General features: G+C 34.7%; 2 protein-coding genes and 1 long non-coding RNA gene across 9 annotated transcripts in view; 2 read left to right on the forward strand and 1 right to left on the reverse strand.

The window, feature by feature from the left end:
- Positions 1 to 366: 366 nt before the first annotated feature.
- LARP7 (La ribonucleoprotein 7, transcriptional regulator) lies at positions 367 to 18,670 on the reverse strand. 2 transcript variants are annotated; one of them, XM_031691083.2, is made up of 13 exons: positions 18,526 to 18,670; positions 12,501 to 12,704; positions 11,905 to 12,005; positions 11,746 to 11,829; positions 11,465 to 11,629; positions 11,291 to 11,384; positions 10,856 to 11,203; positions 10,633 to 10,777; positions 8,837 to 8,988; positions 7,926 to 8,044; positions 4,741 to 4,900; positions 4,420 to 4,511; positions 367 to 1,005 (listed from the first exon to the last, which is right to left on the reverse strand). In XM_031691083.2, the coding sequence occupies exons 2-13, from the start codon at positions 12,700 to 12,702 to the stop codon at positions 925 to 927; spliced, it is 1,743 nt and encodes a 580-aa protein (XP_031546943.2). In that variant the 5' UTR covers positions 12,703 to 12,704; positions 18,526 to 18,670; the 3' UTR covers positions 367 to 924. The 2 variants fall into 2 exon arrangements, with proteins under 2 accessions (XP_031546943.2, XP_006212091.2); XM_006212029.3 differs by having other exon boundaries at positions 10,856 to 11,206; positions 18,526 to 18,669.
- Positions 10,928 to 11,689, forward strand: LOC140685966 (uncharacterized). Its single transcript, XR_012059430.1, has 2 exons — positions 10,928 to 10,993; positions 11,452 to 11,689. It is a non-coding gene; the product is annotated as an uncharacterized lncRNA (long non-coding RNA).
- Positions 18,671 to 18,801: 131 nt separating the features above from the next.
- Positions 18,802 to 24,586, forward strand: part of ZGRF1 (zinc finger GRF-type containing 1) — a 65,775-nt gene continuing 59,990 nt past the window's right edge. For 2 of the 6 annotated variants that reach the window (XM_072938364.1, XM_072938374.1), the window contains exons 1-3: positions 18,849 to 19,039; positions 22,041 to 22,130; positions 23,282 to 23,362. In XM_072938364.1, coding sequence (XP_072794465.1) covers positions 22,110 to 22,130; positions 23,282 to 23,362 — 102 coding nt within the window. In that variant the 5' untranslated portion in view covers positions 18,849 to 19,039; positions 22,041 to 22,109. Of the gene's footprint in view, positions 19,040 to 19,123; positions 19,228 to 22,040; positions 22,131 to 23,281; positions 23,363 to 24,586 lie in introns of those variants that run through there. The other 4 variants (XM_072938377.1, XM_072938380.1, XM_072938368.1 and 1 more) reach the window with 3 other exon arrangements.

The raw sequence follows: 24,586 nt of genomic DNA on the forward strand, positions 1-24,586 counted from the left end.
AGTGACGTAGCCAATCTCCTCAAAGCTCTGGCCCATAGAAGCAAATAGATTCTTGATTGTTTGCTTCCTACAGTGCATAGAAGGGACAGTCAAATGATATTCCAACTGCTGGACAAAGCTGACAGAACTAGGGACGGGTTTGTAGCCAAGGAGATGAACCCCATGGCTGTCCAGAGTACCTTCTTGATATCCTGATGAGAGATTAAGATGCCAGTCATGTACACGCCCTGGAGGTTCAGTTCTGGGAAGGCCTTCTGCCACTCTGTGATATTCCTGAATAAAATGATAGACTTCAGTTATGCCTAAGGCTGATTTCTAGATTTTTTTTTTCCTGTGTTCGTAGCAGCCATTTGAAAACAAACTCCATACTTTTAAAACAACATTTTAAATGGAAACAGTTCATATGGACTGTTCAATGGAAGCTCAGATAGGCAAGGTGCAATAAACAGAATGAAATATCACACATAAGTCTTCTGCATAAATCAACATGAAAAGATAACCAAGATATCTACAATGGAAAAATAAAGCTACCAAATAATAAGTACAGTGATAGTTCTCCATTAAACATTTTCTTCCTGAACTATTTATGTAGTAATATTATTTTTGCAAATACTTTATTATTTTTGTAATAGAAAAGCAACAAAATTAATAATAATATTCAAAACATGTATTTTCTAAATCACTTTCAGGCTAATTTATATCAGATAATTTCAACAAATACAATGTTTAATGAAAAACTGTGATATACAATGCACTTGTCTCTAGAAAAAAGTCTTATTTAGAAGTTAAGGAACAAAAGTATTTCTTTTAATTAAATGTAGGTTTTAGAAAAACATTCACTATGCATTACTAACATTAAAAAAATTGATTTTCTAAGAATAGTTCAAGCATTCAGTGAAACCTTAAGTGGTGAACAAAATTTTTTCAATCATATTCAGAAAATCTAATGTGTTTGCTTGCTTGTTGAGTCTTTGCGAGTCTAATTTTTTCAGCTTTGGTGATTAACTACAGAAAAAGAAATCAGAAATTAGAATGAATGCATTGCATACCTAAAAACAAAATGGTAATTATGACCAGAAAAAAAATCTCACAATTGTTAGTTTAAATAACATTTTTTAAAATGGGGAAGAGGCAGACAAATGAGGTAACTAAGCTTAGGTCAAATCAGTTACAGAGACAATTATGTAGGTTATAACTTATTAAGTATAACAGATATTAAATCTTTGAATTACCTAAAATCCTCTCACTTCAGTTCCAGATTACTAAAAAGTTTTCAATTAAAACAGACCATTCCAGTCGCCCTTTTGCTCCCATCTTTTTGGAGACAGCCTGCACTCTGTCTATAGAATGTGTGCCTACTTTTACTCTAATCTGAGCACCCATACCCCACACCTCATGGTCTTTCTCTTGCCTTTTGAAACAGCCTACACTCTATGCAGTATGTATCTCTCTAAATAAATCTACCTTTACTCAAAAAAAAAAAAAAAGACCATTCTATGTTGGTAATTTTTTTTTTTGACATTCGAGGAGAGTTAAGGACCAATATTTGTTAGTTGTCTCATATCCCTTTGGTATTGAGTATTAATTATGATATTTCTTAAAAGATTTGTGGTCTTTAGTAATTATATTGTGCTTGAGTATTCATATATTATTTGAATGAGACAGCATATTTTGGGCTGAGTGGTACGCAAAGGTTTGTTTACAAATCGCTTACAAACTTGAAAAATATTTCAAATAAGGATCTACTATTAAGAGCACTTATTGTTTGTATACCCTTACATAAATACTTGAAAATTTTAAGAAAGCAAGTGAAATTATGTGGAATGCAGAAGATGACCATTTAAAATGTCTAAATATTCCAAAAGCTTTCTTAATAGACAAACTTAAAGTTTCTTAGTTAGCTTTGGAAGAAATGAAAATCTTATTCTCTGAAAAACACAGATTCTAATGAGTATTCATTAAAATAGCTTCTTTAAATTGGTGATAAGTGGCCACCGGCAGGAAGTCACTTTTAGATTAAATTAAAAGCCTATTCATCAGTAAGGTGAATAAAAATGTAAATATTGAAAACTCTGTCACACTCATGTGTTATTCACAAATTTTATGAATTCTACCTTTACCTGATGAGTATCAGACATGAGTACTTTACAGAGGAAAGACCATTTTGATGAAAACAACAAAAAGTTCAAATATGCTTTAAAAGCTAAAGAGAAATGAGAAAAGCCTCACTGTGTCCCAGTAGCTGTTATCTAATTTTACCAACATGCTCAAAGTGATAAGATACAAAGATTTGGTCTAGTTAGGATGAATGAGACCCCTCTTGGCCAATCTTTCCTTCATCTTACTGAGTTTTCGGCAAAGGTCTCAATTTAACTTATCTGTACTTGATTTTTTTGTGTAAAACTATCATACACAGAAAATAAAATTTTTCTTTACTAACTCCTGTGTCTTTTAATTCTGTATAAAATGACCAGAGCTTAGGAAATTGTCTCCAGTATCCTCTTCTACAATGTGAAAATTAAGAACCGGATTTTTTTTTATTAGTGCTTTTTCTTTCACTCAGTTATGGACCAAATACAATACTACTGTGGAAACTGTGGGCTGGAATGTCAGTGAGGTATTTATGTCATGCCTTTGGCTGCTAATTTTTTTCTAAATACTTAATTTCCATTACTAACACACTTGCTTTCAGTACTCCAGCTACACCACCTCCTAGTCCAACAATCTCCCTTCAAGGCTTCTGCATGTTCTGTTGCCCCTGACTGGAAAGCTGTGCACTGAAACTCCCCTGGCTTGCTTGCTCACTTCCCTAAGGTCTGCTCTAATGTCATCTTCGCAGAGAGAACTTCCCAGACAACCTCATCTAATACGTAACCATAATACTCTTAATTTGATTTTTCTACACAGCACTTATCATCTGACCTATGTTAACTGTAAGCCTCATGAAAGCAGGGGACTTTGTTACACACGGCTATATTCTCAGTTCCTAGAATGGTGGCTAACACAAACAGGTACCAAAAATATTAATTAAATGAATTTAACAAGAAAGTAAACTAATTATAGTCTAAATCCCTCTCTGCTGAGAAGCTACTTTGTGTGGTACCCTTTTTTCATTTCATAGGAAGAGCAAACTAGTTACTTCCATAGCTTCAGCCAGGATTCTATACTTTCTGATAGTTCTGTTTATCAAAAAAAATCATTCCAATGACACGCCTCACAGTGTAACAGGTAAATGAAATGAGGAAAAGAACTCAATGACAGAACTACTACTACTACTACTCATTGTGTTTCAACCCAAATTACAAAATCCCCTTACTTCCTTGCCCAAAATTTAATTTATGGAGATGGAATCTTTCAAAAAAAACAAAATTACTGATTTCTAGTCTCTTAAAAATATACACAATTTAAATGAAATTTCACACCAATTAGGATAAGTATTATTTAACAAAGTGATTTCAATTTCAGTTGTGAGCTCTGGACTAATGATTTTAACATTTAAATAATTCCAATCAGGCTTTGAAATTAACACCTCATAGACCTGAAAGAGTCCTAAGGAAGGAAGAAGGCCTCCTCATCTCAGCAAATACAGTCTGCATTCAAGGAAACAGAATTAACAAAGAACAGTAGGACACCTCCCAAATCATTTTAAATTCCAATGAATCCTAGGCAATACAAGGCAGATGGAAAAAAACTTGATTTTTAAGTTTAAGAAAAAAGAATTTTATAAACAGGACTCCAAATCAACAAACCTAGAACACAGGCAGTATAACCTTTTAAGTGTTAACCAATCACAAAAGGATGTACATACATCTTTTTAGATTTTTTGATGTTTATAATTACATTTAAAAACTGATAACAGTAATATTAGTTATTACATTTAAAACCTGCTAGTAGTAATATTAGTTATTATGTGCCCTATTTTGTTCTAAGCACTTTAAGATGTATTAACTTTTTTAAGTGTAATACTTTGTTTTAAAAGAATAAACTAGACAGCTCACTAGCAATGATAATAATCTGATAAATTACTTAGCATCATTTAAAATAAAATTGCTGAGAGGCTTGCATTAAATTTTTTATGTACTTATTTAAGCTTGTTTATATCACTTGTTGGCTATTACAGAGAAAAAGGAATGAAGCTTATCATTGCCTTAGGGAATGTTATGCATAGTCTCTCAATCTTATCTGTGGAGGCTCATACCTCCAAAAAAACGCAGTCAAAATACATTGTGTTTTCACCATTAAGACAATCTTTAAATAATCATTTACCACCAAGCCATAAAACAGAGCAGTCAGAGATTTAAATTACATCACTAGTTTAAAAAAAAAAGTAAATTAAAATTATGTACCCTTCTGTGGAAAATAATTCTAACTTCGTGTATTTCAAAATCTAGAGAAATAAAAAAAATATGAATTGATTACCTTCTCAGTGCCTCTTTTCTTTTCACGCGGCTGATTAAGTTTGGCCTGCCTATCTACCAAAATCTTCTGCCAGTATCTCTGTTCATGATCACCTTAAAAAACAGATACAGATCACTGAACATAAGCATACAGATGAAGAAACATATTCAAGGATTTATATTATCAATAACAGAACCAGAATAGTTGTCTCTGACTATATTTAGTGCTACTTTATGCATATTAGAATATGAAAAAAATTCTAGTTTCATTAGCCAAACTCACAAATTATAATACAATCACCCCACAATAATTGTTAAATAAGAAGATTATATGAAGTTTTACCAGAAAGAGTCTCCAGTTTCCAGCAGTGTTTCTTTTTTATTTCCGTATATGCATTTATTACTGCTTGAGCATCCTTGGGAGTTTTAAATCTAGCATGGCATTCTGTGTCTCCTTCCAGTAAATCAACATAAACAACTTCTGAGATTGCTGCCAAAGTATCCTGCATTAGAGTTTAGAAAGATATAAAATAAATAATAAAAATGTCTCATTATAATTCTAAAATTATTCCAATGATTGTTAGAATGTATTATATTATTGAGCCATATGCCATTTAGAATGAGAAGTAACTATCCTACATCAAACATTTCCCCTAAAATACATACAAATGCTCTTAAAAATTAGACAACGTTGAGACAACGTTGAGAACCAGTTTAACATCAATTCTAACAAGTTTCTTTCATTCAACAACATCTTTAAAATCTTAACTGGAATGTGAAAACTGACTGCTTAAGAAAAAAAGCAGAATGTACAAATACTTCCCTCCAACCCTCAAATCTAGAAGAGGGCTTCCAAGCCTGGGTGTAGTTAGAATAAAGAGCAAAATTAAAAACAAAAACAAACAAACAAAACCCAAGCGGAATTAAGGAAGAAGTATGTTTCCACTCACCTGTACAAAAGGACTTATGACTTAAAATACATGTAAACTTTTAATAACTACTCATTGAAAAAGTTTCATGGAACCTACAAGATCTTGGGTTCCTGAGTAGTCTATAGGAATATAGCTCAAGAGCTTTTACTCTCTGATAAAATACCTAAGCAACTTCTTCTAAACAAGATGAGTCACACAGCAAGGAAAAGTTCTACCTATAATGCCTGCTGTGAGGGCCAATTAACAAGATTCCTGCATTCCTAGTCTTTTTTTCACAGCGGGTTTTACAGTCTATGCAATGTAATTATGCAGGAATGTTACACTAATTCTTAATTCATCAACTTCCATTCATATAACTAAAGAAGTAAGTGGAGAGTCACAATTGGAAAAAAAAAAAAAAGGATCTTATCCACCTGATTCCCTTTACTTTTTAACCCAAAATTTCAAGGCACATCTAATTTAGATTACTTTTACATGTTGGATTTTTAAGTCTGAATTATAGAAACAACTGATCAATACCTGGAAATGTTATTTCATAAGAAAAGTTTATTAGTTAATAAGAAAGATGAAGTAGTAAAAACCTGTGCATCTGTACAATCTAGGGACTAAGTCTTAACTCATTCTAGCAATAAGAACATTGCCTATCACAAAATAGGCACAGGCATGTAATAAATGTATGCTAATTTCATGAAAAAATAATTAAGAGACCTGGAGAGAAATATACTTACCAAGTCTTCCCTGTTCTCTATCTAGTTAATTAGTATTAAATTTAGGCACAAAGCAAGAAAAAGAAGGTATGAAGTGATGATATTTGAATATTTTCATTGGTACTAGTTTTATAATTGATTCATCAGACAGATTAGGTTACTACAATTCAAAAGATATTTACTAAATATCCATTATAATGCCAGGATAATCTCTGGATTTAAAACCCTCTTAGAATGACAAATTAACCTGGTAATCACATGGGCAAGTCACAGACAGCAGTAACCATCTTAGCTCAGTTTTTGTTCCAGCAAAATGTAAGTAACTACTAACTTGCTTAATGCAGTTATTTAAAATTCTGGTGATCATAAATGAAGAACTTATAACTGACTGAATTACCATTTAGACAATAAAAGCTCTTTGATAAATATAATTAGGCCTATGTCAGTCATTTCAAATAAACTTTGAGCAATTTTTCTGTTAAATGTTTTGCAATCTGACTAACCACAGCAGCATTTACATCTTCAATTTTCTATACTTCTTACCTGAAATTCTATATTGCTATCAAAATCTGAAATGCAAGCTGTTAATATCAATTTGGGATTGACAAAATCTTCATGAATATCATAATGAGAATCTAAATTTATGTGTTAGTGACAGCTACAAGGTTTCAGATAGAGTACCTACAGGTGATTACAGTGAGCAACCTTAATGGTTATGCAAGTTAAAAATGTGACTGGTATGAGGTCTATGCAAAGTCAAAACAACATACTACATGGTGCTGAATGTCAGTGTAAGAATTTTAAATACGCCTGCCATGTTATAGAACATATCACATAGTTTAAAAAGAAAATGTCTCATCTAAATGGGTGATAAGGTTTAAGGATAAATAAAATAAGAGTATTCCTCCATAAAGGAATATGTGAATAAGAAATTTCTGTACAAAAGGCTATAGAAGATTAAATAAAGTGGAAAAAAGACTAGAATAGTATGTGTAGTAATTTGAAGTGTAAATTGTGAACTATAGATTTATTTGTACATGCTGGCAAATTTTTTCTTCACACTTTTCTGGAGTTGCTTCAAAAATTTTAAATAATCAGCATGAAAATATCAAAAAAATTAAAAAATGAAAGTTAAAAAGGCTCTTCCCCTCCCCCGAAAACCTGCATTTCTTTCAGGAAAAAATTTCAGTTCCCAGGAGGATTCATTAACTCACACAAATAAACTAAACCCATGGTAAGTGAAAAATACGCATATTATCTCTTTTATTCCAAACTAGTGCTGTTTCTAAGTCACAAAATCTTTTAGGAATCTACTGAAAGTTAAAAGCTCTAATGAAAACAAATTACAAATTCTCTAGTTTGTCCCAAACCAGACAACACCAGTTGATTACAATTTTATTTTAAAAATAATTCCAGACCAACTCTAATGTTGATTCAATCTTTCAAAAAGTTTTTTTAAAAAAGCACTTTGTATTTTCCTAAAATCCAGTTTGTCTGGATTTTTCCGAAAACAGAAAAAGTTCCCTAAAAAAATGAATACTGGGAAAGCATTTTACTTTATCTACTCTTTTAGTCATAATGACTATAGTATGGTTTCCTCATGCAACTATACAACCACCATTGGGGTACCAACAAAAGTAAGCACAAACTGCAGTTTTCCTACCGAAGGATTAAACTATGCACTGTAAATTTGATCCAGGGAGGAACTTTCGTCTGTAGAATTTTCTTCAAGTCAAACTTAAGGGTTATTGTGGAATCAAATGCAGTTAGTTTACCACTGGAAAACGAAATTCTAATTTGATTTGCCTGTTTTCCATATTCAAAACATTTTTACATGGGGAATTTTTAAGAGGAGAGAGGCAACTACCCTGGGGATTCAAAAGCATTACCCTGACTTGTTTCCTGCCAGGTAGAGGCTCAGTACTAATGATCTTCACAATCACACCACTCACAAACTGTGGTCCTGCTGCATTAACCTTCTCCTGGGGACAACTGTCTTCACTGTTTGCTGGTGATTTGAAAAGAAAAAGATCAGAAATTAATCTCTTATACTTAATAATTTAACACTTCGGAGGCTCACTTTCGAAAAACAGTAATAGCTTCTCAGGCTGATTTAAATAATTAAATGGACTCACAAAGTTATTACATTGTAAGTTACACTACTTTCTGTAGATTATCATGAAGTAAAATATAAAAACTTTTACTATTGTAGGTACAAACTTCTATCATTAGAAGAGCACTTGTAAAACCTTAAAAAACAAGTGCCCCCTTTCACTGAAACAAGTAACAAAGTGCTTTACTCAATAAAGAACTAAACAGGCATAGGATAATGTATTATATAATATATTATATATTGAGAACATTTTATATAAATTACTTATATTTTCAACTTACAGAAATTTAAAATTTATCCTAATATCTAGGATTTCATGAGAATCTTGTTTTAATTTGTCCCTGTTTGTGGTTAACACCAAGGAATAAAATGACAGGTGAGAAATTACCTATCTTTGTTTTCATAAACCTGTTCAATTCATAAACTAGGTACTCACTACTAAATCTGATTAATAATGAAAAGTGTAGAGAAAATTTACGTGATTAAAATTCTGTTTAAAATGAGCCAAGTACTCTTATATTAAGAATAAATCACACATCTGAACATCTTCACAAATCAGGAATTGTACTAATAACCGTTGTATAATCAAGTTTTCAAAACTAAATTTTATTCAATAGTAACTCACAAAGAGTATTTTAGTATATAAATACAATATAATGCTACAAAAACTATCATAGTGATGTTTACTTTTTTCATTTTTCACTCCTGATTTATTAGGTACTCCATTGTCTGTTTCCATTTCTGACTCTGATTTTATTTGGGATATTGTTTTTTTTAAAGAAGCCATGCTGGCTTTTTGCAGCGCTAAATACTCTTTTTTCAAATCCATCCATTCGCTCCTGTAATGAAAAAAAATAGTGACAACAGATCATTTAAAGTAAATATTTAAATATATACACATTCACAGTGACTTACAATCATTCCTCTTCCCAGTCTGTCTTTCTTTAAACACTTACAGGCAAATTATTTCCCGAGGTTTAAGTCCATCTGGCAAGCCAGCAAACAGGAGTTCACTTTGCCCCAACATTCAGATTAAATGTTTTCTATCAGCCAGTTCAATTCTTGGTATGTTTCAAATATTTGAGTTTATGAAAATAAGTGTTGAATTAATTAACTAGTAACATTTACTAGAAAAGTCAGTTAACTCTGGGGAAAAATGAGAAAATTTAAAGATTATTTGTTAAACTGCTTCCAATTTGAGAGATAACATTCCTTAACATTTACTTGAATCAAAAGGATTTTCTAAGAAGAAAAAAACACCCCATGGAAGCAATTTATTTATTTACCTACATTTAACATGTAGATGCTTCTTCAAACAGCTAGAGCTCCCCTAGATAGAAACACAATGCCTCTCCAGGCTCTGCAGGAGCACTCATTGTTACCCTAATCTCTGCCATCAAACAAGCAGATAGAGGATTTTTTTTTTTTTAAAAGAGGAGGAGGATATCTGTGGTAATGGTTTTAGCGGTTAACATTGACATCTGTATACTTCAAAAAAAAAAAAAAAAGTATCCAGACCCACCCAGGACCATACATTCCCTGAGAGCTGATACATTAGAATAACAAAGGGCTCTTGTAATGATTCTCTGAGATAAAAAGGCAAAAGGAATTCAGGAGTTAAGAATAGTATAAATAGAAGTGCCCAAAGTCCTTTCCTTTTACCCTTCAAGAGGAGAACTAGATCCTTTGAAAATTATAACTCAGAAGGTTAAGAAAACTTTCTTCTAAAAGGTACGCGATTTGCTTTCTTCTACTTATTTCTCTTCCCTTCAGTAGATGGACTCCCTTTTACTTTAACGTGGAAGTACTTTCTGTGATTTTTAAATTAGTAAGTGCTTCCATGTTTTAGTAGAAGTGAATCCAAATTATGCTTCCAAATGCAAAATGGCAATGTTTAATTTATAGAGGCCAAGGGGATCCTCTTTGCTTTAACATGGGGGTACCTGCTGTGTAAAACAAAAGTAAGTGCTTCCATGTTTCAGTGGAGGTGTCTCCAAAACAACACATTAATTTTGATCTCAGATTACTTTTTAAATGTACAGGTCAAAAAGTATGCATGGCTTCAAGTTTTTCCGAGACTGGGCTCCCCACCACTTAAACGTGGATGTACTTGCTTTGAAACCAAAAAAGTAAGTGCTTCCATGTTTTAGTGATGGTAAGTCTTCCTTTTACATTTTTAACTTCAAGAAAACTTAATGCAACTGCTGGTCTATGGTATACTGAAATCTGTTAAGGAACACCCTCTACTTTAACATGGAGGCACTTGCTGTGACTTTATAGAAAAATAAGTGCTTCCATGTTTTAGTGCGGTGGTTTCTTTTTAACCCTCAAACTGTGGTATACCAACTTTGTTCGCAGATCGTGGCTACAAACCATTACTGTTGCTAATATGCAACTCTGTTCAATACAAACTGGAATTGCACTTTAGCAATGGTGATGGAGTGTGTCAATTGCCAGCAATATAATTTGTACCGTTGACTTACTTTGATAGTACTCTTAATGGTATAACCTCTTCTCCCATCTTATGCCTCTCTTTATGTTTTTTCTTATGCTTCCTTTTTGCTTTTAAGAGGGATCCATCTTTTATGTCTCCAGTATCCTTTTCCTCCTCAGTAGAGACTTCTAATTCTAAATTAAATAACAAGTTAAGAAATAAGCACTTAAGAAAATAAGTTTATCTAATCCTAACCTTAAAGTTAGAAATACCTTTGCTTTCTTTGCAAACTTCTGAAGCTTCTTTTTTAATGTTGTCTTTTGGAGCCATTTTTTTAACTTTTGATTTGGGAGCTAGGCAATCTGCATCTTCAGAGTTGCTTCGCTTCCTCTTCCCTGTTTTGACTGAAGGTAAGCTCGAGACTTCAGCTCTTTCCCGTTTTTTCCTTTTCTTTGAGGGTGGCTTTTGGGGTTCAGTAGTTTCTACTTCAGAGCCCTCAGATGTGGTCCTGGATCTTTTTACTTTGCAGATACTTTCCTTGCTTGTGTCCATATTTGACTCTTTTGTCTGGGTGTCTTCCTTCTTCACTCGGCCTTTCTTCTTCTTTTTCTTTTTCTTTTCTTCTGTAACAATTTTATCATCTTATTTACTTTATTATCAATTTACTTCAAGTATGGCTACTTAAATAGTAATATTAAATAACTCACCGGCTACTCTAAGGGCAGGGATGGGCTTATTTTTTACTGTCTTAGGAAATATACCAGGTTTCCTTGGTGCTTCTTCTGGTGGGTTATTAAGAAACTGAAATGAAACAGGCAAAATTGTGTTAATTATTTAAAACACTTGGTAATTTTTCTTTTTCTTCTAGGTTCTGGACCTACCTCAATAGCTTTTGCTGCCTGTTCTTTTGTTTCAAATTCCACAAAGGCAAATCCTTTTGGATCTCCAGTAGACTTATAATGTGGTATACTTATATAAACAACATTGCCACATTTCCCAAATACTCTTTCAATCCAGCTGTGATTAACATTTTTGGGAAGTAACTCCTATGATGAATAAAATATTAAAGCTTAACTCAGAAGATGAATAAATTTTTTCTTGAATATTGAATATTAAATGTTTGGGGATGACAGTTCTGAGCTTTTCCAGAAAAATGTCTTACCACATATACAGTCCGCTCATCTTCATCCTTCGGTCTTTCACCCAGAGGCTTTTTTCTCCTGATTCTGGTGCCTTCTAAATCCAGCTTTAAAACAGGATATTTAAGGTTAATACACTAATACAATATTGTAATAAAATAATAAGTTGTAACAATTCTTACCTCAACAACAGCTGAACTTTTCAGTGCTCTGGCTATTAACTTTCCATCAGTGGTCAATTTTTTCATTTTGTTGAATGACACGAGAAGTGATATATCGACATCTAATGGAAATAAAAAAGTGAATAAAGTTAAACCAGGATAAGAGTTATGTGGGAAGAATTCAATCTGCACCTCTAAGTGCAGTCATGGCTATAAGTTAATGTAATTAAATTCATTTTAATTAAATCTTAAGACAAATTTGACACCCCCCCCACGAGTCAAAGGTGTTTTGGGATTCGGACTAGTTAAAATGTCCGAATTCTGCACATGCCTACCCATTCTCAAATATACATGGTATAAACATTTTATTAAAGTGTATTTTTTGAATGATTTGGGGAAAAACTGCTTTTAAATTGCTAGAGGTCAATTTTAAGAAGTGAGCTACACTTAGTTTATTAGGCAAAATTATTATACACATTACATTATAAAAATACACTGTATAAACTGTTATTTGTGTATATATCATGCACTGCATACACATGGAATTAACACGAAGTAGATAAATAAGTAGTAACAACCTTTAAAATTGGTTCCATTATAATCTGAAGCAAACTTACACCCATCTCTAGATTTTTCTATCTGCTCTCGAAGAAACCTATCCTTGTGAAGATTTGCATCTCCAAACCAGAAGTCCACTTGTTTAGCAATATCTGCAAGCACCTGTTTAACTCGAGACCTTTTTTTTTTTTCTACTTCCTTTTTCTTTTCGGTGCTTTCCTCTTCCATTGCCTTTTCTTGATTTCCACTTTCAGTTTCCATTGCTGTCAATAGGAAAAGTAAATATTAAATCACTACAGATAATTAGTAATATAAAAAAATAGGCCCTTGTTTGAAGTAGGCAGACTCAAGCTTGGCTGCCAGAGAGATTTTTGCTAATCAGCCAAGGAAACTTTCATTGGCCTCTTTTTAATCATTCAGTTCTCATTTGGCCCTTTGCTTTTTATTTTTTTAATGAAATAACCTATTTTGTGTATCATAATTTACAACTTGTCTTAATGTCTTAAAACTGCAGGGTCAGATTATTTTGGTATAATTTGTCTACATTTATATCTCACCAAGCTACACCTGTCAGTCAAGTCAAGGTATAAAATTAAGGAAGAGATTTCACCAAATCACAAAGTTATTCATATTTTAAAATAAAACCTCCAATGAAATAAAAATAAAGTTGATTCTTTTTTAAAATGTTAATTTCTGTTTACTAGTGGTCAGTTGCAGAATCCATCTTTTTAAGATGAACTTCCTGTCTGTTTATTTCTTGGACAGCAATTCTCAATCTCCTTGTTCAAGTTACTTTGCATGCTCCCTCAGCTCTAGCCATACTGGTCTTCTAGCTGTGGGTAAAACTCGGCTGGCAAATTCAGCTGAGGGCTTTTGAACCCCTAGATAACATCGCTTGCTCCCTTGCTTGCTGAAGTCTTAAAATCATTTCTAGACAGATATAACTCTTATCTCCCCTGCCTTATTTTTCTGCATTGCACTTAACCTTCTAAGATTACTATAAAATGTTTATTCTTTATCCTTCCTAGAAAATAAGACTGATGAAATCAGATTTTTGTCCGTTTTCCTTAGTGATGCATCCTTAGTCCCTGATACATATCTACTCAAAAGAATTGTTGAATTTGTTGTGTCATCTTAACTGAATCCCTAAAGGTACATACACAAAAATGTATATGAGGGAAACCTTAACCTCAGGCCTGGGATGATAATGCAGTGCAGGCTTGCCTAAGAATAAACCTCCGTCTTCTGTAACATGGTTTTCTTAGAAACAGTTAAGCCAAGTGGAGAGACTTTTATTTGTCTCTGATGCACTGGGGATGGACCTGCTATAAGTTGGTATGCAGGCCTTTAGGCCTGTGACCAGAATGACATAATAGGTTGGTGGGCAAAAGGGGCTAAAGCTTTTACATATTAAGGTGATTCAAAACACCTTTGCCTTTATCTGTGGAAGCCATACATGTCTGTTGCAGATAAAGGGTGAAAAAAGCAGTAGATTTGGGTTCATTGCTGGGGCTGGGCCTCCAGATCAGATGGAGATTCTGTCCTCACTGTATCTTCTGCTTTGTACTCTTAAAAATTCAGTGAAAATATTAGATTAAAGCCTATTTGTGTCTCCTAAGTCTGTCAGCGAGAATCGGCTGCAGACAGAAACAGAATAACGTGTTTCAAAATGACATCCATTAAGAGGGTACGAAGCCACTAAATACATTTCAAATCTCCAACTAAACATGAATTCTCACCAAAATTAACAGAATATTTTGGTATTTTAGAAACAGGCTTTTGTCAATCAGCCAAGCACCAATTTTAAAAATATACAAGTCATGAAGTATTTAGATGATGCCAGCCTAACTCATAAGATGGAGGTACTTGTCAGAATTAATTATTAAAAACAATCAGGTGTGATTTAGTGCTACATAACCACATTCCGCACCTCACGCTCTCACTTCCCATCATGCTAATGAAAATGAAAACAATGATCTCCACTGTCTGCTTGACCTCTGAGCACCATTCACAGGTGGTAACTCCCTCAATGAACATTTTCCTCATTTGGCTTCCTGGAGAGTTTTCTTCCTTCTCAGTTCCCTTTTCTGGACCCTCCCACTCTGCTCTCCCTTTACCTACTGCCTAGGGCTGAATTCAGTCCTGGGCTCCCTTTTTTTCTCTCTCCTGGGTCTCTCCTGGGTTCCCTTCTTATCTGAACAAGCATCCTTTCTGAGGGTCTCTGGCTTTAAGCTCCCTGGCTCTATGCTGATAATATTCTCCAGCCCTAACCTCTCCCATTTAGCTCCCCATTCCAACATTCAACTACCCATTTGATGTCTTCACTTGTTTATCCTAAAGTATATCTCAAGCTTAAATAAACCTAGTTACCTCTTCCCCTTAGGAAAAAAAAGTGTATCTTAAACTTAAATGGCAAAAATTGAACTCTCAAGTTTTAACAAACCTATTTTTTGTCTAGTTTTCCCCATCTCAGAAAACACCAGTGACAAAATTGTTGGCAGGGTAAAAAATAATGAAATCCTCCTTAATTCTTCTTTCCTTACACCCCACAGCCAATTCATTAGCATTTTGGTCAACTCTACCTTTACAAAATATATCCTGAATATGAATACTTGTCATTTCTTCCATCGCAACCCCAGTTGCAAGCTACCACGGTGCCTTGCCTGGACTTATGCAAAGGCATCCTAACATTTGCCTGCTTCTACTCCTCTTCCATTATCATCAGTTCTCCAGATAACAGCCAGAATGATCATTCAAATGTGCAACTAAAATCATGTCAATCTCTTGAACAAAACCCTCCATGGTTTTCTTATTATACTCAGAATAAAATCCAAAATCCTTACTATGGCCAATAGGCCCTATTCGATCTGGCCTGCGGCTCTTGCTCTAACTTCATCACTCACAATTTCTTCCAGAGTGCTCATTCCAACCACAGCACACCATCCTTCTGTTCCTTAAACATGCTAAGGCCATTTCCATCTCAAGACTTTTGGTCTTGCTGCTCTCTAGCCTGCCTGCCACACTGGTAGGGATAACCTTCTGTTCAGTCAGGTCTCTACAAATGCCGCTTTCTCAAAATTAGGCTTTCTCTTTCACCCACGGAGTTGGGGGTAGGGTACAGCTCAAGCGGTAGAGCACATGCTTAGCATGCATGAGGTCCTGAGTTAAATCCCCAGTACCTCTATTGAAAAACTAAATAAAAAAATAAATAAACCTAATTACCCATCCCAAATAAATAAATAAAAATAAAATTCCCTCCCTCAACCTTAACCCTCCCTGCCCTCTGGGTCCCCACTTCCTATACTTGTGTCCTTTTATCCCACCTGGAATTATAGTTTTATGGTCTGTCCCACTAGAATATAAACACTATGAAGGTAGGACTTCAGGGTGACCACAAATTCAGCATTTATTGAATAGTTACATAATATATCTAAAAGGATCTAATAAACTGAAAAGTGTTAAGCATTTCAAGTTATTTTGTAAAGGGGTAGGACTACAGAATTACAAACTACAAATGTAGGCTATGACTGTCACTACAGCAGGATCCACCGCTACCCTTCCCTTCTGGAAAAACTACAAATTATAAAGGGCAGACTACCAGCTCTTTAATTCTTTTCACTGTCAAAGCCACTATTTAAGGAAATAGTGGACAGAACTGCATAAGCACAGAAAGTCCCAAGTCTCCCAGATGTCAGACGTTTCTCATTATTCTCATATCTCAGATACTCTCCTTCTTTCCTTCTAAGGATTTTCTGTGGATTGGAGAATTAAGTTCAGAACACCTTGTCGAGTTTGAATAATAACTTTTCTGCAATTTTTGATCTTAAAAATATATTCTGTAGATAATCATTTTAGAGTAAGATATGGATTAAGCAGCAAATAACAAGCCATGGTACAAATCTGCTTCCCCACACAATGGTTGAGGGAAATCAGGAAGTTGTATGGCAGTACTTTTGTTACAATTTTGATCTTCAAGGTTTACTTTCTCAGTGTCCCATGATAATAAATGTGTGTTGTCAATCCATACGCTCCAAATCAAACTCATTATCTTTCTTACCCATGTCTGTTCTACTCATCATGCTCATTTTATCAAGGCTGACATATTCCACTTAGTTAACGAATCAAGCTATTTACTAGCTGTATGGATTTTGAACAAGTTACTTCATCTTTCCATGGTCTATAAAATACGAACAGAAATTATACCCACATAATAGAATTGTTTTAAGAATTAATCAAAATAATGTATATAAAACAATTTTCATTCCTGTTATATAGCACACACTCAATAATACATAACCATTATTATTTATCATTTTATCATTTACCAATCTGTCATTAAGTCCTATCATTTCAAACTTTGGAATGACTCTTATCTCTACCCAGTGTTTTCCACAACTACAGTCACTATGATATGGAAATAGTTTATAAACTGTTCTAGAAATCACCCATCCTTCACATAAGCTGTGTAACCTGTCTAAAACACAAAATTTTGTGACTCTGATGTCAAAACTTTCAACGTTAGAAATTCCTTTTTTGTAACATAACATCTGTTTTTTTAAAAAAAATTGTTAAACGAACCACTGGCTTCAGGAGCTTTAAACAAAAAATAAAAGTTAACCGTGTAACAATGCCAGTTACTTTACATACATTGTTTTAAATCCTCAAAATCCTTCTAGGTTGTTTCTTTTAACAAAGGCTCAAAGGTTAAGTGGCTTGTCTAAAGCTAGCTGGGTAAGTAAGTTCAGGTATGTTTGACTCCCACATTGACCATCTTTTAGTAAAATCTCCTGCAACCTGTCACCATGCAGTCTATGTTCTGACTCAGGAATTCTTAAGCTGAAGCCCATGGAATTTGGGGTGGGTTTTAAGAATTCTTGTGAATTCCATGAAATTTTTAAAAGATAAATTTTAAGGAAAGATAAAACCATGACTTTTGTACAAATATAAAATGAACACGTCGAAGATTTTAATTTAAGCAATTAACCAGGGAACTAAGCGTTAAAAACCACTTCAAAGAAGAATTCAAAAACTAGACACACACAAATACAAGCAATCAGGAATGTTGAAATAAATTTGTTAATAGATGCAATTACAATCTGGGCAATAATTGCAAGATTAGTTTCCATTATTATTGTTTTCTACAACTTCCACATTTGTAAAATAGCTCAAGACAGTGGAAGTCTGAGATAATCTGGGAGAGTAAGCTAGATAAGACATCCAGTATATATTTTTTCTTGGCCATTTCAACGTCTTTCACAATTTTTCAAAAAAAATTATAGCAAAATGTTTTAACATGTGCATGCATTTTCCTGGAGTTTCATCCATAGCTTTTCATGTTTTAAAAGGAAATGGTGTTCCCAAAAGGTTAAGAACCATTGTTCCAGTCACAGTTGACTATTCTGCGGTACCCAAACACTTTCCTGTCTCTGCGCCTTTGCTTTAAGTGAGTCTTCTCGTCTTACCTGCCTTATAAACCCCTATTCAATTTTCAAAACCCAGGTTAAAAGGCATCTTACTCTGTAGCTTTCCACTATCACATCTCCCCTCATCAACTGCCTCCCCATCCGTTTTCCCTTAAGTAGGTCTATTAACGCATTCAGTATACGGTGTCTAATGCTTATTTTTCGCTAGCTTCCTCCCATAATTGAATTTTCAACTCTTTGAATGACAAGGACTAAAGTCCTGAAAAAAGAAAATGACTTAATTTTAAAATACAAGTCCTCACATAAGCTATCCTTTGGCCACCAAAACTCAAAAATTTCCCAAGTAAAGCATTTTCCCCTTTGACTAGTGCCCCTCTCGGTACCCGTCCTTCCGCGCGGAAGCCGCCAAAAGCGGGACCGGCCCCAAACCTTACAATACCGGACAACACGCGCCCCCAATCACTGACAATTGGAACTACAAGGGCTGCCAGAGGACTTTTGCGCTTGCGCACAGAGAACTAGGACCAGCGAACTGATGGGTTCGTGGGAGGGGACGGGGTGAGAGGGACGACGGATGATAGAATGGACTACATGAAAAAGGACTGAGAGGAATTTAGACCTCACCCAACCTGGGCGACCGTACAGTCCACTTGGAACTTACTCCGTTCAATTTCCAAAATACAGGGCCAGAGACTGCGTCCTTCAGTGCTTCCCGTCTCCTGATCCTTATAGTCGTCGTTGTTTCCGCGTCATAGGATGAGCGACACCGCTCTCCGATACGCCTCGGAAAGGAACGCCCAGAGGCTGTGCGTCCGTCGTTTACGTCACGGGAGTGGGCTGGCTCGGAGTGTGGGGCGGGGCATCGGAGAACGCCGCCGCGCAGGAAGCTCGCAGCCAGTGAGGAATTTGATTGGCGGTTTAGAAACGGCAGTTCCGGCCGGGGCCTTGGCGGGCGGGCTAAATGTTTGGTCTTGATCTGGTGTGGTCGCGATTCGATGACGTCGCAGACTTCGCGGGAGAAATTCGAGGGTGAATTTTGTGTAATGGACGGGTGAAGTGAGCTTTTTCCCGGGGTTTCCGTGGAGAGGGTGGATAGGCTAGGGGTTTGGGCTAGAAGCGGTGTCGCCGATTTGGCGTGACGCGACAAAGGAATTTGCTCCCTCAGAAGAGGACCGGTAAGGGTGCTGTGTGGAACCCCGATTCGGTCACAGCTTGCTCCGACTCCCTGTGATTATTGGCGTCTCGTCTTCACCGCCTTCCCCAGCTTTGCAATTCCCGTGTGCAAACCAGAGCTAGTTTTGCTGTTTGTTTTTAGGACTGACAGAGTCAATTCTCCATTGTCATTTGGTTACACAGAATCATGGTAATTAGAATGTAGGCAAATAAGATGTGGGCTTCTTTTGGTTAATTAGTTGGACTGGATGGTTTCTTAACAGGCTTTGGGGTTAGTGACTCTTAAGCTTTTAAGTCTGAACCATTTAGGGATTCGAAAGATCCTTCTTGTTCCAAAACAGGAGGACCAAAAACATCTCGTAGTACTTAGCAGAATAATAGCTCATATTTTAGTGATAACACTGAATTTTATACACAAGTGTATAAAACACAATAATGTATGTGTATGTATTTGTGTGAAGATACGTATGTATTTCTGTATGTATGTAATTATTAAAGAACATCTGGGGTCTCCACGCCAAAGACTTAATATGCACATTAAGCTTTTACTCGTTAGCGGTGGATCAACACATAAATTTTTACAGATGTGGATAGATTAAGACTTTCAGAAAGCTTTTTATCTTTGCACCTCACTTAAATATATGATGCTAAAAACATTTTTTTCTGTTCAGTGGTTAAGAAAAGGGTGTTGACTCTCCTTTGGGAATAAGGGCTTGTCTAAATATTTTAAGATCCAGTTAGCCTTTTCTTTTGAGGTTTAATGTTGCAGTCTAATTTACCAGTTATGAGAGTTTGGACCTTCTCAGTTCCTTTTAAATTGTAAATACTACAAGTAATATTTCTGACTTAGGAAAACAATGGAATTTATTTTGCAGTTCCTAAATAGCATCTAAGTGATTCTAAATTAGTAAATACTGGATTCCTGATCTGTAAATTGTGATGGTAATAACTACTTTTTAGGATTATGAAGCTGATAAATATTATATGTAAAAGATCTACTCCAATTTTTGCCTGACACAGTAGGTATTCAATAGTCACATAATGTAGTTTTTGTGAATATAAGCACAGAATTTAGACTGCTTAGTTTTGAATTCTGAATCTGTCATTTATTTACTCTATAATCTCAGGCAAATTTACCTATTATGCACCTCAGTTTCCTTTTTTGTAAATTGAATATAAAAAATAGTATCTATATCATAAGGAGTGAACATTGAAAACATTTTAATAGTGTCTAGTGTATAATTGCACTGAAGAAGTAATAGCTTTTATTAAAGAGATCTGCTAATAATTGCCACATGCCAAGCACTGTGTTAACACCATGTAGTCTCATCTACATATATAGAATATCTAACCCATTCAGTGGCCAGAAGCAAGTTGCTGTAAAAGCAGCAGTGAGTGGTATGTTTTCCTGGACCTCTCTGTTATCTTCTTGGGGTTCATTAGACATCTAGCAATCCTGTGGGCTGGAGGGGAGGGATACAGGATATGGGTGTTATATTTCTAAAAGGCAGTGTCCCTACCTGTGAACTTTGTCGTGGGACAAGTATTCATATCTTACTTGCCTCCCCCTTTCCCTCTCCTGTCTCCATTCAGCAGCCAGAGCAATCTCTGTAAAACCCATGTCAGATTGTATAATCTTATTCTTAAAATCCTGCCTTAGCTTCATACTGTATTTATAGAAAGTCCAAATGACTTAGCATAAAAGAGAAGTCCCTCTGAGTCCTGTTATTGCTCGTGTTTTCAGTCTTACCTCTCACAACTCACTATCTTAAACTTGATTGTACTCCTTAGAGTTCCTTAATTATGCCTTGCTCTTTTCCACAGGCCTTTGTACATGTTAATTCCTATCTGGAAATATCTTCCCTGGCATTTTTCCTTGATTAATGGTTATTTCAATTAACAGCTTAGATATGGCTTTCAGGAAGCCTAGCTTGATGGCCTAGACCACGTTGGGTACCCCTCTTGCCATATTTTATTGCAATTACTGTTTATCACCCTACTCTACTGAAAATTCCTTGAGACAAGGAACAGTATTTTGTTCATTTTAGTATCTCAGCCTAACACAATGTCTACAGACAGTAAGTACTAAATATATGTAATTTACAAATAATATGTAGGTGGCCTATTTTTATGTTTTATATGTATAAAGGAGAAATTTAACCCAGAATTACAAATTATAGCTTTATTGACACCCTTGCACACCTCCCCCCCTACCCACCCCAGATTTCAAACTTGAGCATGTATCACTATAACTTGCAGGACTTGGTAAATCATAGGCTGCTGGGACCCAACCCCAGATTTTCTGATTTAGTAGGTCAGGGTTGGGACCCAAGAATTTGAATTTCTAACTAGTTCCCAGCTGATGCTAATGCTGTTGTCCCAGGGATCAAGGGCAGTAGTTTAGGGGGAAAAAATAATAATTTTCTTTGGCATCTCCATTTTTCAATTCACTGTCAGTGATTTTAGATTTCCAAATTTGCCTACAATAACAATTTTATCCAATAGCGTAAGATAACTACAGTACTCACTGCAATGATATTGAAAAGGTTTTTCCTTGGAGAGATATTATAGTGTATATTTGGTCTTAGATACTGTGTTATGTTAACTTCATGATGTAAAAGGAAAAATTTGAAATGCAAGTGGGCCATCTTGTGGTGACTGAAGCAATTCATAAAAATGTTTAAAAGTGAAGCTGTTTCTGTAAGGAACCAAGCAAGGGGGAAGAGGGGAGAAATCTTATTTTCTGATACATATTATGGCTTCTGAACAAAGGGTTTGCAGTCTGCTAATTATTTTATATATTGTACTTTTCTCTTTACTTGACAAATTCTTTTCCCACAGTGTGGTGTCAACTATTCTATTGTGTCCTCAGAAACAGATAATTTGATTACACCTGTGTTTACCTTGTGTTTACACTCTGGTCAAGAGTTTGTGGGGAAAAATTGTATTTGATATTTAATCTTTTCATTAGGATTGAATATTCTTTGTCATTTTTGATTTTAGGTGGTATAAATAGTTGAATAACCACTGATAATTTTCTGGATCTGACTATATATAATTTCAGAAGGAACAATGGAATGCCAAGAATTTATTGTAAGTCTTACCAGTTTTCACTATTTCCTTTTTTCTTTCTTCCTTCCACAATTCACAAATACTTTTCTAGATTTAGCAAAACAAAACAAAACAAAAAACCCAAAACTTAAAAGCAGGACACTCAGTTAAACTTGAATGTCAGATAAACAGTGAGTAATTTTTTAGTATAACTGTGTATGTCTCAAATATTGTCCTATGTTCTATGTGGCAACCCTATATTTTGCCTGCTTTCATCTTGGTTATACAAAGTCCTTTGGAACAAATTCTTTGGAAGCTTGGGACTTCTTTCTCTTGAAGAACTGGCATGCCTCTTCTATCTAGATTAGTGGTCCTTACCCTGTTTGATCTTAGGACCCTTTCATACTCTTAAATTAAAATTATTGAGGATCCCAAAGAATTTTTGATTATGGGGCTATATCTATTGCTGTCTTTCATATTAGAAATTATAATGAAAGTTTTAAAAATGTTTATTAATTCACTAAAAAATAGTAAACCCATTATATTTAACATAAATTATATTTTGTAATGAAAAGTTTATTGTTCAAAAATAGTAACAGAAAAAAGCATATTGTAAAGAGTAGCATTGCTGTACATTTTTGCCAAATCTCTTTGACATTTGACTTAATAGAAGACAGCTAGATTCTCTGATCTGCTTCTGCATTTAATCTGAAATTGAATCTTGCAGTATTGCACATGTTTAACCATGGGAGCCTCCACCAAGCATGAGTTCCTCCACCAAGGAACTGAGATTAAAAGGCAAATAACATCATGAAAATAGTTTTGAATTCACAGAACTCTGAAAAAACTCTTGAGTGGGACACCTCTGGGAGTCTCTGGACTCCTGGACCTTGAGAACTGTACAGTTTTTCCCATCCCACCAATGACTAGGAAGCTCAAAATTATTTTGTTTGTCAGTTAACTTTTCAGTTTCTTCCTTAGGTTTTACCTCTCTTTTCCCCCTCCCTTGCCTTTTACTGCCTGTTTTTTTTTTTCCCCATTGATGTTTTGTGGTTACTGTTATGATATCTGTGCTTTTATTTTGATAAAAGAGATCTTAAATATGTTTTATATGTAGGAAGAGTATAAAAATATGTAACATTTAATACCTATAAATGGAAACCATTTCTTTCCTTTGTACTTTTGGAAATAAGGTACTATATACTCATCAAAAGATGAAGAAGTCAAAAGTGTGGCAAGACGGAATTCTAAAGATCACTCACTTAGGAAACAAAGTAAGTGCAAAGCAGTTGACTGCAGAGCCCAAGAATTGGGTTCTTGCCTTTTGACTGAATATTAAAAAAACTCTGTGGATGATAAAATCTTAGATATGTCCATAAACTGACATGATGTGAAAACAGAAGTTGTCAAATGATTCCCACATCACAATGATTAACTTGAATTATAAAATTTCAGTTAATACTATTTCATATGTATTGATTTTTTTGTTTGTTTTTGAATTAGATTTTCTTTCTTTAGAAGCTTTTCAGGAATTTTGGCACATTTTTTCTTTGTAGATAGTAAGAGTTTAGCTATACAGAAAAAAACAACCTGTTAAAATATATTTCTAATACTGTAATGCTCACAGTGAAATGGTACATATAGAATTGACATACCATTTTAGAAGAGCTGCCAGTTTCTGAAATTATGTATAGAATTCTCTTCTATTTTTGGATTTTCCTTGAATCTGTTATTTTATCATATGATTCTGTCACCCTTGGGAGAATTATTTACTAGGATAATCTTTGACTCTACTAGGTGTGGTGATCCTTCTCTGTGGGTTTCTTTTCCCACCATTGATTATCTCCATCTGCCAAATTTTATTGTTCTCTTATCAGTTCTCATGACCTTATTTAACATCCTTTTTCCTCAATTTTTCATAACACCTCTTGTTCATTAGATTTCTGTGACAACACACTCTCCTGATGTTATTTACTGACCACTTCTAAGTATTTTCTGTGGGCTCATTCTCTTCCCATACTTAAAATTTTTACTCAGGACTCAGGCATACGTGCTTCTGTAAAAAGACAAATCAATCTCTGTCTTTACTTGATACATTTAAAGCAATATGCCTGGTACATAGTAGCACTTGATAGGTTTTTAAAAAAAAAATCAAAACAGGTGGTGGGAAAAATGGGTGAAGGAGGCCAAAAGGTACAAACTTCCACTTCCAAAATAAACAAGTCATGGTGCTATAATGTACAATATAGCAACTATAGTTAATAATACTGTATTATATATTTGAAAATTGCAGAGAGTAAATCTTAAAAGTCCTCATCACAAGAAAAAGAATTTTTGTAACTACGGATGGTGATGGATGGTAGCTAGACTTAGGATCATTTTGCAGTGCATACAAATATCAAATCATTGAGTTGTACACCTGGAAATTAAATACATATCAAAAATATACCTCGATAAAATAAATAAATGACTAAAGCAGATTGCTCTCACTGTGGGTG

Source organism: Vicugna pacos, chromosome 2 (genome assembly GCF_048564905.1).
Source record: "Vicugna pacos chromosome 2, VicPac4, whole genome shotgun sequence".
Taxonomy (NCBI): Eukaryota; Metazoa; Chordata; class Mammalia; order Artiodactyla; family Camelidae; genus Vicugna; species Vicugna pacos.